General features: G+C 38.8%; 1 protein-coding gene across 3 annotated transcripts in view; it reads left to right on the top strand.

The window, feature by feature from the left end:
• PIBF1 (progesterone immunomodulatory binding factor 1) overlaps positions 1 to 12,241 on the top strand; it is a 116,970-nt gene that overhangs the window by 662 nt on the left and 104,067 nt on the right. For 2 of the 3 annotated variants that reach the window (XM_021417485.1, XM_021417503.1), the window contains exons 1-4: positions 5 to 642; positions 1,653 to 1,753; positions 3,404 to 3,602; positions 8,021 to 8,140. In XM_021417485.1, the coding sequence (XP_021273160.1) occupies positions 391 to 642; positions 1,653 to 1,753; positions 3,404 to 3,602; positions 8,021 to 8,140 (672 nt within the window). In that variant the 5' untranslated portion in view covers positions 5 to 390. Of the gene's footprint in view, positions 1 to 4; positions 643 to 1,652; positions 1,754 to 3,403; positions 3,603 to 8,020; positions 8,141 to 12,241 lie in introns of those variants that run through there. The other variant, XM_021417494.1, reaches the window with a different exon arrangement.

Below are 12,241 nucleotides of genomic sequence, written 5' to 3'. Positions count from 1 at the left end.
GCCTCACCCGCGCATGCGCCGCCGGCTGAGGCTTCTCCCCGTGTGCTGGCGGGCGCGGGGCCGCGCTCTGTTCCCCGCCGTTAGCGGTCGGATGTTCTGCCGCCCGCTGCTGGGGTGCGCTTCGGGCGGGCGGCACGGCGTCTCGTTACTGCGTTCTGCAGCCAGAACAGCCGCGAAACCAGCGCTCGGGAAGGAATCCTCGGGAAACCGCTCTCTTTAGACCTTCTTCAAGCGTTTTCCTTCAGTCAGGGGAGCAGTACATGAGAAATTTCGCTTAGCGGTCTGCGTTTGGTTGATTTCCATGCGTGGCATAATGCCCTCGTGGTTTTGATTTCTGCAGTTGGCTCTCCGGGGCGGCTTGTGACATAAAGAAGCAAACGGTGAAGGAAAATGTCCCGTAAGAGCTCCAAGGAAGGCCGGAAGGTGAACATCTCCAGCTCCCTGGAGTCGGAAGACATCAGCTTGGAAACCACCGTCCCCACCGACGAGCTGTCCTCCTCCGAGGAGCGGGAGGGCGCGGTGCGGGTCACCAGGCAGCTGCTGGAACGCAAGGAGCTGCTGCACAGCCTGCAGCTGCTGAAGATAGAGCTGTCGCAGAAAAACCTGATGATCGACAACCTGAAAGTGGAATACTTGACCAAGGTCAGAGGGGTTACGGTTCTTTCGTCGTGCAGTCCTCTGTTTCTGGCGCTTTCAAGCGGAAGCTCGAGTTCTGAAAGGAATGTCTGTGGGTTGTGTACTGGAATCCTAATTAGCTGCTTCTTGAGGTGCTGGCCCAGAGAAGCTGTGGGTACCCCATCCTGGAGGTGCTCAAGGCCAGGTTGGATGGGGCCCTGGGCAGCTGAGCTGGTGGGGGGCAGCCCTGCCCATGGCAGAGGGTTGGAACTAAGTGATCTTTAATTTCCCCTCCAACCCAATCCATTCTATGATTCTTATATTTTTATTGATTTTAAATCACAAAAGGAGGGAAAGAGGGATGTGGAAGATTTAATAAATGACTTGGCCGCTGCCTCATACTTAGGAATGGATGAGGTGGGATCAAATTGGTTTTCTTTAGTCTTTCCATTTCTAAAAACAAAGGAAATAGACATATTTTCAGAAAGAATAAATAATTTGTCACTGGTGCAAGCAACTTAACGGGGCTTTTAACCCGAACTTAGTGAAAACTAGCGAAAGTCACCAACACAATTCACTGATTTGTTTGTGAAGGTGGGGCTAGAATATACTAGCATGCTAATTAATAGTAGGAGGTCTTGCTGTGTACGGTTTCAGTAAAGATGCATGGGATTATGAAAGGCATAGAAGCTTTGCCCTGTCTGTGTGAGGTTCATATTTACAACCTCCCATACAGCTGTGGCTTTCTCTAGCTTCTGGCCAAAGTGAAAGGATAGTTTGAAATCAGTTGAACAAGTACCTGTGTGGTCGAAATAAATCAGTTCTAGAACTAATACTTATTGAGTTTATTAGGCCGAAATCTGTATCTTATTTTATCTTATTTTGTAAAGCTTTAGTGTAACTAGGTATTTTGTTATTGCAGAGATCTTCAGTTATTGTACTCTCTAGGGCTTTGCATTATCTGCTTGTGATTTTTTTTTTAAATGTTTTACAAAGAACAGGGTAACTTTTCTTCATTTTACATTTATGCTTTTTAGATTGAAGAGCTAGAAGAGAAGCTGAATGATGCAATCCATCAAAAGCAGCTGTTGTCTTTACGACTGGATAGCCAGCTGGCACTGCAGCAAGAAGATGCTAGGTATGACAAGTAACACCAAAAACTTCATCTTTAATACCTTACTGATATGAATTCAGATAAATTCATATTAATGAATAATGTTGTTCGTGAGTTTCAGAAGTGGGATTTCTTTTGTAGATTATACTCAAATTTCTATTCTAAACTGTTAAGCGTAAGTCAATGTGAGTTCAGCTCTCCCTTCCTGAAATTGGAGTACAAAGATGGAAAAGAGACTTCCTAAAAGCTAGAAAAGAACAGGAAGAGCAAGTAGAGGGGACAGATTTTGCATCATTGAAGTTGAATGTTTAATAACTGCAGCCTGGATAACTTGGGAAAATAATGGTCAGCTCTTCCAGTGAGGATTGCAATTTGGTCAGAAATGCTTTCTCAGAATCACTTTCTGCTGATGATGTAAAAACTTGCTTTTCTCCTTGCTCTTCTGCAACATTTTGAATTCATATATAGCTGAAAGTAGACTGGCTAGCAGGCTTTCCCAAATTACTTTGGCAATTAAATGTTTTAACACCTGTAATAGGTCTGTGAAAGTATAACATTACTTAACTGTATCAAGTTACGGTAGAGAATACACCAGCTTAGAGTATGTGTCTAATTCAAAGTCATATTCTGTAGTAAGCTTGGAACAGATTTAGTGCTGTGAAGCTAGTCCTGAGATTAGTTTTAGTAAAGTCTTTCAACTAAGGGTATCTCATTAGTAGAGAAATGTCTCTGTGTGCCTGTTTGCACAAGGCTGGAATATCTTTGTATGTGAATTATCTGAGGAGTGCTCAGTAAAAAAAAAAAAAAAAAGTGTTCATGTGCAAATTAATATTAATCGACACAAAAAGGTTGAACTACTTTCCTCATTTTTTTTTTAAATTAGCTGTCTATTTCCTGCCATCTGGTCCCCATTTAACAGAATTGTACACTATATGCAGAAAATGTCCTTGTGTGACTGCTTTGCTGATGTGCAGTTTTCTTAAGAAAAAAGGAAGTCTTGTAACGCTAACAGCTATTTTTTTAATTATTACTTATAAGATTTCTTGTTTAAGTTTTTAAAATTTTTTGAAGTACCCCAGCTTTGGATGTTACATGGGGTAGAAAATGAAGGGAGGTGATTGAAATAGACCATAAATGTGTGTATTCTGAAGGTCAGCGAGATGCATGTTGACGTTAATATGGCTTTCTTTGGTTATTTACCAGTTCCTTGGATTTTGTGTGGAAATAAATACTGTGTTTTCATGCTTTTAACTTTCTAATTGGCAAATCAAGACTAACTTAGGAAATAAAATCATCGTGTACTGAGGTTGTTACTTCTCAGAGTCAAATTGCTGGTGTCAGTGCCTTTGGGCTGTTATCAGTGTAATTGCTCTGAACAGCGTATCAGGCTATGAAGCTGCTGGTTTTATATAAATATATGTGTATATATATGTATATATTACATATTAGGTAATATGTTAGATTAGGTACACTGCATATATATATATATATATTTAATGTATTATATGTAGTACTACATACATATATAGTGTATATATATATATATATATATATATGCACTTAAAATTTTTCTAAGACATGACCATAACTCACTCCCTTGCCGGGGTATTGTAAAAGTTTGTCACTTGTGTTATTCACTACTTCACGTCTTCTGTTTTCAAATCAACCTTAAAGAAAACATCAGGCGCTAATGAAACAAGAAATGGAAACAATTTTATTGAGACAAAAGCAACTGGAGGAAACAAATCATCAACTAAGGGAGCGGGCTGGAGATATCCGTCGTAGTTTGCGTGACTTGGAATTAACAGAGGATGACTATGAGAAGCTGAAGTCTCTGCCTGAAGATCAGCTGTCTATCCCAGAATATGTTTCTGTGAGTACTGTGTTCTGCATTGGCTTAAAATATAGTTGCGTGGAAGGTCAGATTGGGTTGGAGTTAACTTCCTTCACGACAGCCTTATATCTTCCTGTGTTTTGGATTTGTGGCTAAAATAGCAAGGAAACACACAGGGCTTTGGCTGTTGCTGGAAATTGCACAATGTCGAGGCTTTATCTTTTCCCTGCTTTGACTCTGAACAGGCCAGGGGAGTGTCATGAGATTGAGAGGGGACATAGGTGGGATAGCTGACCTGTATTGGTTAAAGGGGTATACACAGTGTCATGCTCAGCAATACAAACTAGGCAGAGGAGGAAGGTGGGAGGTGGCTTCCAAGGTGGCTGTCACTCAGACTGGCTGGGTATGCGTCTGCTTGTGGGAGGTGATGAGTGCCTGTCTCAGCACTGCTTTTTTTCCTTCTAAATTCCCCTCCCTCTATCTATTATTAAACTGTTGAGAAAACGTGACCCCTGAGTTCTCTTGCTTTTGGTCTTCCTGTTCTTTGTCTGTCCTGCTTCAGCTGGGAGCAGTGAGCAGTTATATGTAAATAGGACTGGAAGCCAGGTTCAACCCGCTACAAGCTGTAAATTTCTTTTATTTAAAATCCAGGGGACCTGCATATAGCAGAAGCCAGACTACATGTTTATTCTTATTCTTCCCCAGCTAGAAAGGAGAGACTTCTGTGCGTGTGTGCTTCTGGATCCATCCATTCTAGTTGGATTCCAGTAAAGAAGAGAACCTTTTAATTGGTCTTAAATAGAATTGCTGATGTATTTTATGAAGGTGAAACAAATAAGGTGTTTCAATTAAATGGTGGGAAATGACATGCTGATGATCTGGAATACAGCACGCTGAAAGCTGGAATTTGAAACTCAGCCTGCCAGAACAAGTTCTTAAAATATCTCTTGTTTTTCTATTATGCTTTCCATGTGGCCCTTTCCAGAAACCAAACTGTAGCTTAAATTATACTTTAATTATTGCTTTCTTGACTTAAAAAGTTTGTTAGTTCTGGCTCATGAGTAGATAGGGGGGTGAGTGGTGGTACTCAGTGTGCAATAAAAACAGAGTGCTTTCATAGACTTTTGGCATGTCCAGAGCATCGTGGCTCACTTCTGAGAATGCAAAGGGTTTAGGCATGTAAACCTTGATTCACCGAAGTGTTAGCCTTGTACTTCTCTATAGAGGTAGTTATTAAGGAAGCTGTAATTATGATAATTTTAAGAAGCTTAGTGCGTTAGTTGATGTATAAATATTGTGTGAGTGAGCCCTCTTGCTAGATGGAAGCCGTGGTAATAGGTATGTACAGCGAAGTAAAACCTATCACTGTTAGCTGAAGGGAGAAATTCCTGGGAGCATCTTTTTCAGAAGTTCCAAAATTTATACTTTTGAAAGTGCTAGGGAAACTTTAAGGCTCCAAGTGATAAAATAAAAATGATTAGCTTGAGGCCCTCTAGGTTGCTACCCCCTCACTGTCTATTTCACCTTTAGCCCTCAATATAACTATTTGAAGGTAGTTTGTTGTTGTTGAGTTTTGTGCTGCCATGGTGAGCAAAGGAGACTTTAAACACAAACTCAGTTCTTTGTCAGCTTGCTTGAAGTCAGTGTGCAGAAAGCTCCAGTGCTTCAGGAGTTGACTGACAGGCAGTTCAAAAGCCTGCTCAGCTGGGCAGGACAGACTCCAGGAGTTGATAACCTTGCCAGCTGCTGTGAGCGAAGCTCTCGCAGCACAATTAGAGTATGCTTAGGTTGTATTACTGAGTAGGAAAGGGTTCTCAAATACATGAAATGACAGCGGTCAGTAACACCCTTCTATCCCAATCTACCTTTCTTTTCCTCTGACATTCACCCAGCTACTTTGTCTGCGATTCAAACTCATCTCCACTGAAGCCTGTTTCCTCCTTATTCACGTGTCAGTTTGTTCTTTTGAAGAACTCCTGGTTTTCATCCCCTCCCCAGAAGGAAACATTCTAAAGATATTCTGTGCTAAGATGCTGCTTTCTGCTTGTTGTCCCAGCTTTCCTCAATGGAATCAGTGTGAGCTTAGGTATGTCACTTAAGCTCATTGATTGCTTATTATTACTTGGAGTTACTCAGTGGGTCCAGACACTGGGAGGCTACAAAGCTGTTTTACATGTCCTGTCTATGCATCTAGTTGACTTCCAAAGTTTAGGAAAGGATGTTGAGGGGAAGATGTAATTTTTCAGATGTTTTCATCTTTGCTTGCCTAAGGAGGAATGGTGAGTTCATAACATTGTGGAATCACCAAATTTGGAGAAGACCTGGAAGATCATCTACCTGCCACCCGAAAGATAAAATTTCAGGCTGCAGATCTATGTGCAGTCAAATAGTACAGTCTGTTTATACTAAAGTAAGCTTCTCTTGGGAAGAAAGAGTTCTGCTTACAGAAAACTTGTGCAAGGAAGTTCCAGGCTTGAAATACTTTTTTTTTTCTTTTTTCTATTTTTCAGCATACAAACAAATTTATAGATAATATCTGTACTTCACTTGAAGCCAAGCATACTAAACAAACAGCAGGAATACAGATTTTTTTTAAACGTATAGATCATATTTTTCAATTTTCAATGGAATTAAAGCAAATGTGATGTTTTTCTCTTTTCTTCCACAAAGAGGTGCAATAATGACACGTTAAAGACTAAGCAATGGTTATCCTGAGTGATGATGACAAAGTTGAAATGTTGTTTCAAGCATCTTTCTCTTAAACGGTGTTGTTTCTTTGTTTAGAACTTGTAAAAACTTTGATTTATATGTATGTAAAATCTGAGATTGCATGTAAAAACTTAGTTTTTTCATCGCTTACAAGACTGATTTTTAAGAAACAGTATACGAAAAACTTGAAAAATACTTCAGGCCACTGAACTGGTGCTTTGTTTGGCAGCTGAACCATACAACGTGCTCAATAAAATTGTGAGCATCTTATTCACACATCTGTAGAAATAAATACAGTTGCTTTTTTGTTTGTTTAGATAAGTCTGTGGGTATGTCTCAGTTGTTCAGTTTAATACATTGCTCAGAATAAGCTAGAAAGATAAATAAAAGCTATTTTTCCCTTCTGAACCCTGAAGGGAAAAGAAACTTGTTAAAAATGATATTTTGATTTTTTTTTCCCATTGTATTTCATTTGCTTAATTTTTGCCTCTACAGCTCCCCTGCTCTCTTCTTTAAGACTGTTCTTAACTGAAGCAGCTGTTCTCAGATAACTTAACAGAAGCTAACTTTCCCTTCTTTTGCATCCTGCTATTTCTAGTCCAACTAGCTTTCCATAAAAAGTCTGTTCTCTTTGTGTGTTTATTTGCTTGTTTGTTTTCTAAGTACTTTGAATGGTTCCCAGTTGGTGACAGCAATGCTTGCTTTTCAAGAAAAAAATCTGAAAATTTTGTAATCGCTTTGGAGGGGAAAGGATCTGATTGAAATTCAGTTCTCAGCTTCAGTCAGAATCAGTCTAATTCTGAAATAATCCAGGCAGGTGAAAGCTGCAGTCAGTGGAAGCTGTAGTTAAGACATACATAAGTGTACATTGCATGCAGATTTGTAAAGCATTTTCTATGAGGAAGTAGCTGAAAACGTAAGAAGTATTTTGGGAAAGTTTTATAGATGTGAGATTTCTTTTTTTTTTTAATTTTTTTTTCTAGTGCCCATGACTAGAGTGGGGTGAGGGAAGGAAGGAATATCTGTTACAGGTTATTAGAAAATCCTTCTGAAAGACTTCTGTTTAGATAAGATGTAATTCTACAGAAGATGAAACCAAAGCTTTCCAGTTGATTCAATTAGAATACATGTCACAAAACCCAAACATACTGTTAGCATAGTTTTGTGATGCAGCTGAACCCATAGAGCAGCCTGTTACTGTTGAAAGTGTATGTGGAGCGCTCACATTTTTTCCTGGTTGTTTGCTGTGCCCACTTCTACACGTGCTCTTTCTTTTTCTTTGACGTAGAGGGAGCAGACTTAGCGCACTGAGCCATCAGTGAGCCTGTACAACTAATCTCTCTGCTTCACACCCCACAGAGACATAAATTGGTTTGTGGAGGTTAGAAGTTAAGTTGGTATATTGCTAGTCTAGAGTTGGCACAAGTAGAGTGTGGGACCACGTGGTCACCTATCACCTGTAGCTTTTAATAAGACAGCCTTACTGAGGGCTCCTTAGTGGAACAGAAATGTGTACCTTTACCTTTATTCCTTTTTTTTTTAAAGTACCAAGCATACATTGATTATTTCTTAACTTCTTTTGTCAAAGGCTTAAGGAGGACATTGTCTTTCTGTATGATGATGAACTCCCTCTCCACCAAATCAGGTTCCTTGTGTGCACTAAAACTTGTGTGAATTACTACCACTATATATTAAGCTGACTGAAATTTTGCCAGTGTCAATTTTGAGTATGTATTTTGTTCTTTTAGATTCGATTCTATGAAGTGGTCCATCCCTTAAGAAAAGAGCTGAGTGATCTACAGATGAAAAAGGAGACGTTAGTGGAAGAACTAAGCGAATACAAATCCCAGCTGAAGTCTCTCACAGAGGTCTGTACGCTTTAATTGTCTCAATTAAGAAACTGTAAACATAAATTGTATATTTTTACATCATAGAATCAGAGGAACATGCATCTCTGTACATTTATTATTATATATAAAATTGAATGTAAGCTTATTCTCCATTATTTATATGTAAGATACAAAAGCTTTTGGGCTGGATAAAAAATGACTTTCTTGGAAAGGGGAAAGAAGAGTGGGAGAAAAGTGCTATATACATGCTTGCATAGTAGCTAATTTTATATTGTGGCTACCCTGCAAGATCTAATTATGAGGTGACTCCTGTTAAGGATAAAATCTTACCAGCTATGTCGTGCTCTTTGAGGTCAGAATTCAAGTGGGTGAAGCTGAGGTGGGAGATTCATCCACGTGTAGTCAAAAATATAGATGTTCAGTCTAGAATTTTCAGGGTGGTGGTGTCCTGGTGACAATCTACTTCACTTTTTGTTTTCAAAACATAAATAATTTTCTTTATCATTCTTTGGAAGTTTCATCTCTGTTATGCTCTTCAACTTTTTATGTTATAACTTTCTTATTTTTCTACTAAAACAACAGAGTTTGATTTCAGGTAGGATAAACATCAGAAGTAGAGAAAGAAGTTATCTAGATAGATCTTGTTTTTGCTTTCAAAGAGTAAAGAAGTTGGAGCAGTATAAGGAGAATGTTGTCTTTAAGGTATCTACGCATATTTATGGTATCGCTACTCAGTATGTAAACAGCAAGGATATTGTTACGTTTTGTATTTTAGCTTAGGTGTGCATAAACCTGCAGTTTTGGCTTTCCAGAATGTATTTATCTAAATCATAGCTAACAGGGACTTAAATGCCACTGTCACTTTATTACTTCTGAAATTATTCTTCAGTTGCTGCATTGTTGTTTTTTTTTTTCTTTGAAATTTCCTGAGAAATAATCGGATTTAAAGAGGTATAAATTTATACAAAATTGTCTTGGGAAAGTCATATTTTTATTTCTTTTTCATTGAATTCAGCAAAGATGTCAAAATTTTTTTGCATTTATATGCTTCAGCATTATTTTGTGTTTCTCTCTGATCGTGTCTGAGATCGGATTAATGATGTTAGCTGGGATTTGCATGAGCATCTTCATTCAGTGCGCTTTTAATGCGCTCTGACTTGCTAAATTCTATCGGAAAACTTCAGGCTTCTGAAATTTAACTGGCGTTCACATTAGATTTTGTTGCAGTGATTTAACATCGTAGTAGACGATCAGTTTCTTGGTTCAGACTTTTCTTTAATATGGACATCTCTGTTATTACCTACCACATGATGGCGCTATCCACCTTTCCCTCAGCTTTATTTTTCCAGCGTTGGAGTTCACTGATGCTGATGAGAAGGCGCTAGAATGTTACCTGTGTTAAGCTGAAGTGGTTGTATTCGAATGCTCGTACACTATTGGCATAATCATGCTTAAATTGGAAAATAATTAGTGAGAATGAATAATGTTTTTAAAGAAGAAAAGGTAAGGAAGGAGATCAGGATGTTGAAATGTCACAAGGGAAAAAGTGTACAGTTGTGAATAAAAATGAATCTTTAGGACTCATTTCCATTTCCCTGAAACCTCATTTCCAAGGTTTTAGGTAAGATCACGTAGTACATTTGGAAGAACTTGTAGGGCTGGGCTTAGTTTTTGTTTAAAGCAGAAAAAAAAGTCTCCTCTCTGTCCCTTATGCATAGAGATTACACATTTTAGATATTTAATGAAATGTGGCCTCATGCGTGGTATTTGGAGAAATATGAGTATTTTGCTTCCAGCAAGTTCAGCTTCAATCTTATGATGAGTATTGCTGTAAGAAGGTATCTCAGGTTGTTTCAGATCATAAGGCAAGAGGAACGTGATCAAAATGTGAGACTGCTTCAGAATCTCATTCTTCGTGCACTAAAGCTAATTTACATAAATATCTCTTGCAGGATACAAATAAATGTAATGTTGGGGCAGCCTTGTCATTTGAGCTCCTTTAGTAAGGCCAGGTGTTAATACAAGGAAATTTGTCAACAGGAAATAGACACTGTTTCATTCCCAGTGTTACTTCAGCTCTTAGGCCCTTCTTTTACTGCTCTGATGTAGTAAAGAATTTTTTATTTCCAACTGTGTCAAGTATAGTTGCTTGCCTAGGACTAAAAAAACTTTTACATTCTTTGAATCTTTCCTCTGATTTCCTCTCGCACATTTCCTATATCTTAAGTTTATTTGAACAGTTATATTTCTTTTCTCTATATAGCTTAGCAATTAAGTGTTTTGAATTTAAAATTTCTTTAAAAAACTACAGGTGCTGATTTTTGAAATGCAGTGATCACTGAAGTTGACAATCTTTTTTTCTTGTCCTGTGAGAATTAACCACTTCCTATAATGTGTACCTTTTTTCCTCAGTATTTTAAATGATTATGGTTCTTCATAATTAGTTTCATCTTATGTTTTTTTCCCCCTCTTTACAGAAACATGGAAAGGAACTAAAATATATGCATACCTCAGATCTTTCTATTAACTACTACTGTCCTGGGAGAAGAGGAGCTTGCTGGCTTTTCTGGTTGTTCACAGCTATCAGTAGATCTGGATACGTTTTATACTTGTAGATATTCACCCAGAAATAAAGGCATGAGAAACATGAGAGAATTATGTATAGACTCAGTGGAAGTCTATCTAGCCAGAAAAGAATTCAGGAAGTCTAAAGCAAAATCCAAAGTTGTCAAATCTGTTGTGCCAACTCTATGAAAATATGAAACGAATACATCAAATGAGACAGCTGTTGCCTAACATTAGCTGTGTTGTGTTGTGACAGGGTGGCTGTAGTGCTTTAACTTCATCAAGGATGTGCGCTCTAGTTGAGGTCTGTGGTATTGGAGTGTGAGACGTGAAAGGCACATAGAATGTTTTTTTCCTCTTCTTCTGATCCTTCATATTACTTCTTTGTTGGAAAGCAAAACAGGGTAGTACTTTTCTCTGGAAAGTACTTGCAGACCTGCTTTGGCTGAATTTTTTTTTTTTTCATAAAGTCAAGTCTTCAAATCCACTAAATCTTTTCTGTACTTGCTGCCATGGTTTTGGGGGTTGCTGCTGTTCTTAGGAAATGAGTTTATTTGGCACAACAGACGTAGCCTTACACAGAAGAGAGTACTGGGAAACTGTACAGATGCCGGGTGTTGTAACTTCTCAGTCAACAGAGTGTGTAAGAATCCAGCTACATCAGCTATCAAGTTGGCTTTGGAAAAATGTGGCTGTCATTGTAGCCTCGCAAAAGAACTAATTTTCTAAGACTTGTTAAATCCGCATATTCTTTCTCTCTAGGCAATTCATAGTCATTTGTAGTAGAACAACTTTTATTTCTGACTTCAGTATATGAAAGACACCTTTCACATGTTTTTCACCTGCGCCTGTACCCTTAGGTATATGAAAACATACTTTGTTCAGAAGGAGCAGAAGGTCTGAAGTGTGTACAGCCTCTGTTAGCAGTAATTTAATTCTTGCTATGTGGAGCAGTAAGACCACTAAAACTCCACAGCTTTGTTAGAAAACTCTCTTGTTGGTTGCCTGTTGCTGCTCTCAGTTAACACTTAATCAAAGCCTGCTGAATCCATAGGGCAGACCCAGTAGGGTAGGAAGCTGCTTCTGACAACTGGTAGCAGAACAGTGTGTGAAAAGTGCTCTTGAGCACTCGAGCATAATCTGATAAACACAGCTAGCGTCAAAAGATCTTTGCCTCTTTTTTGTTTTTAAAGTGAGCAATAGAAGTAATTCTGCAGTACTACCGCTGTTGATGGCTGTCTGTTACTCATTTCCTCTGATTTCAGATTCATCAGCAATAGTCCCAGGAGAGAAGCAGTGGACCTTGCAGAAGTGATGTTCTTGTATTTCAGTGCTGATGGATCTGTTAGTAGATGTATGGTACGGGCTTTTTCAGTCCTTTTACAGTGCTCAGTACTTAGCGTCAGCACCACCTTTGGAGGTACAGATAAAAAAAGAAAGTCCAGCTGTAGAGCTGTATTGCCAGGAGCTTCCCAGAAACGGAACTGGCTCTTGGTGTGGGGTGTTGCCATGCCTACTATTTTCAGTCATGTGTTTCCAAGAGTGGTTAGAACC

The sequence above is a fragment of the Numida meleagris genome, chromosome 1 (assembly GCF_002078875.1).
Source record: "Numida meleagris isolate 19003 breed g44 Domestic line chromosome 1, NumMel1.0, whole genome shotgun sequence".
NCBI classification, from domain to species: Eukaryota; Metazoa; Chordata; class Aves; order Galliformes; family Numididae; genus Numida; species Numida meleagris.
This window is presented reverse-complemented; position numbering and strand designations above follow the sequence as displayed.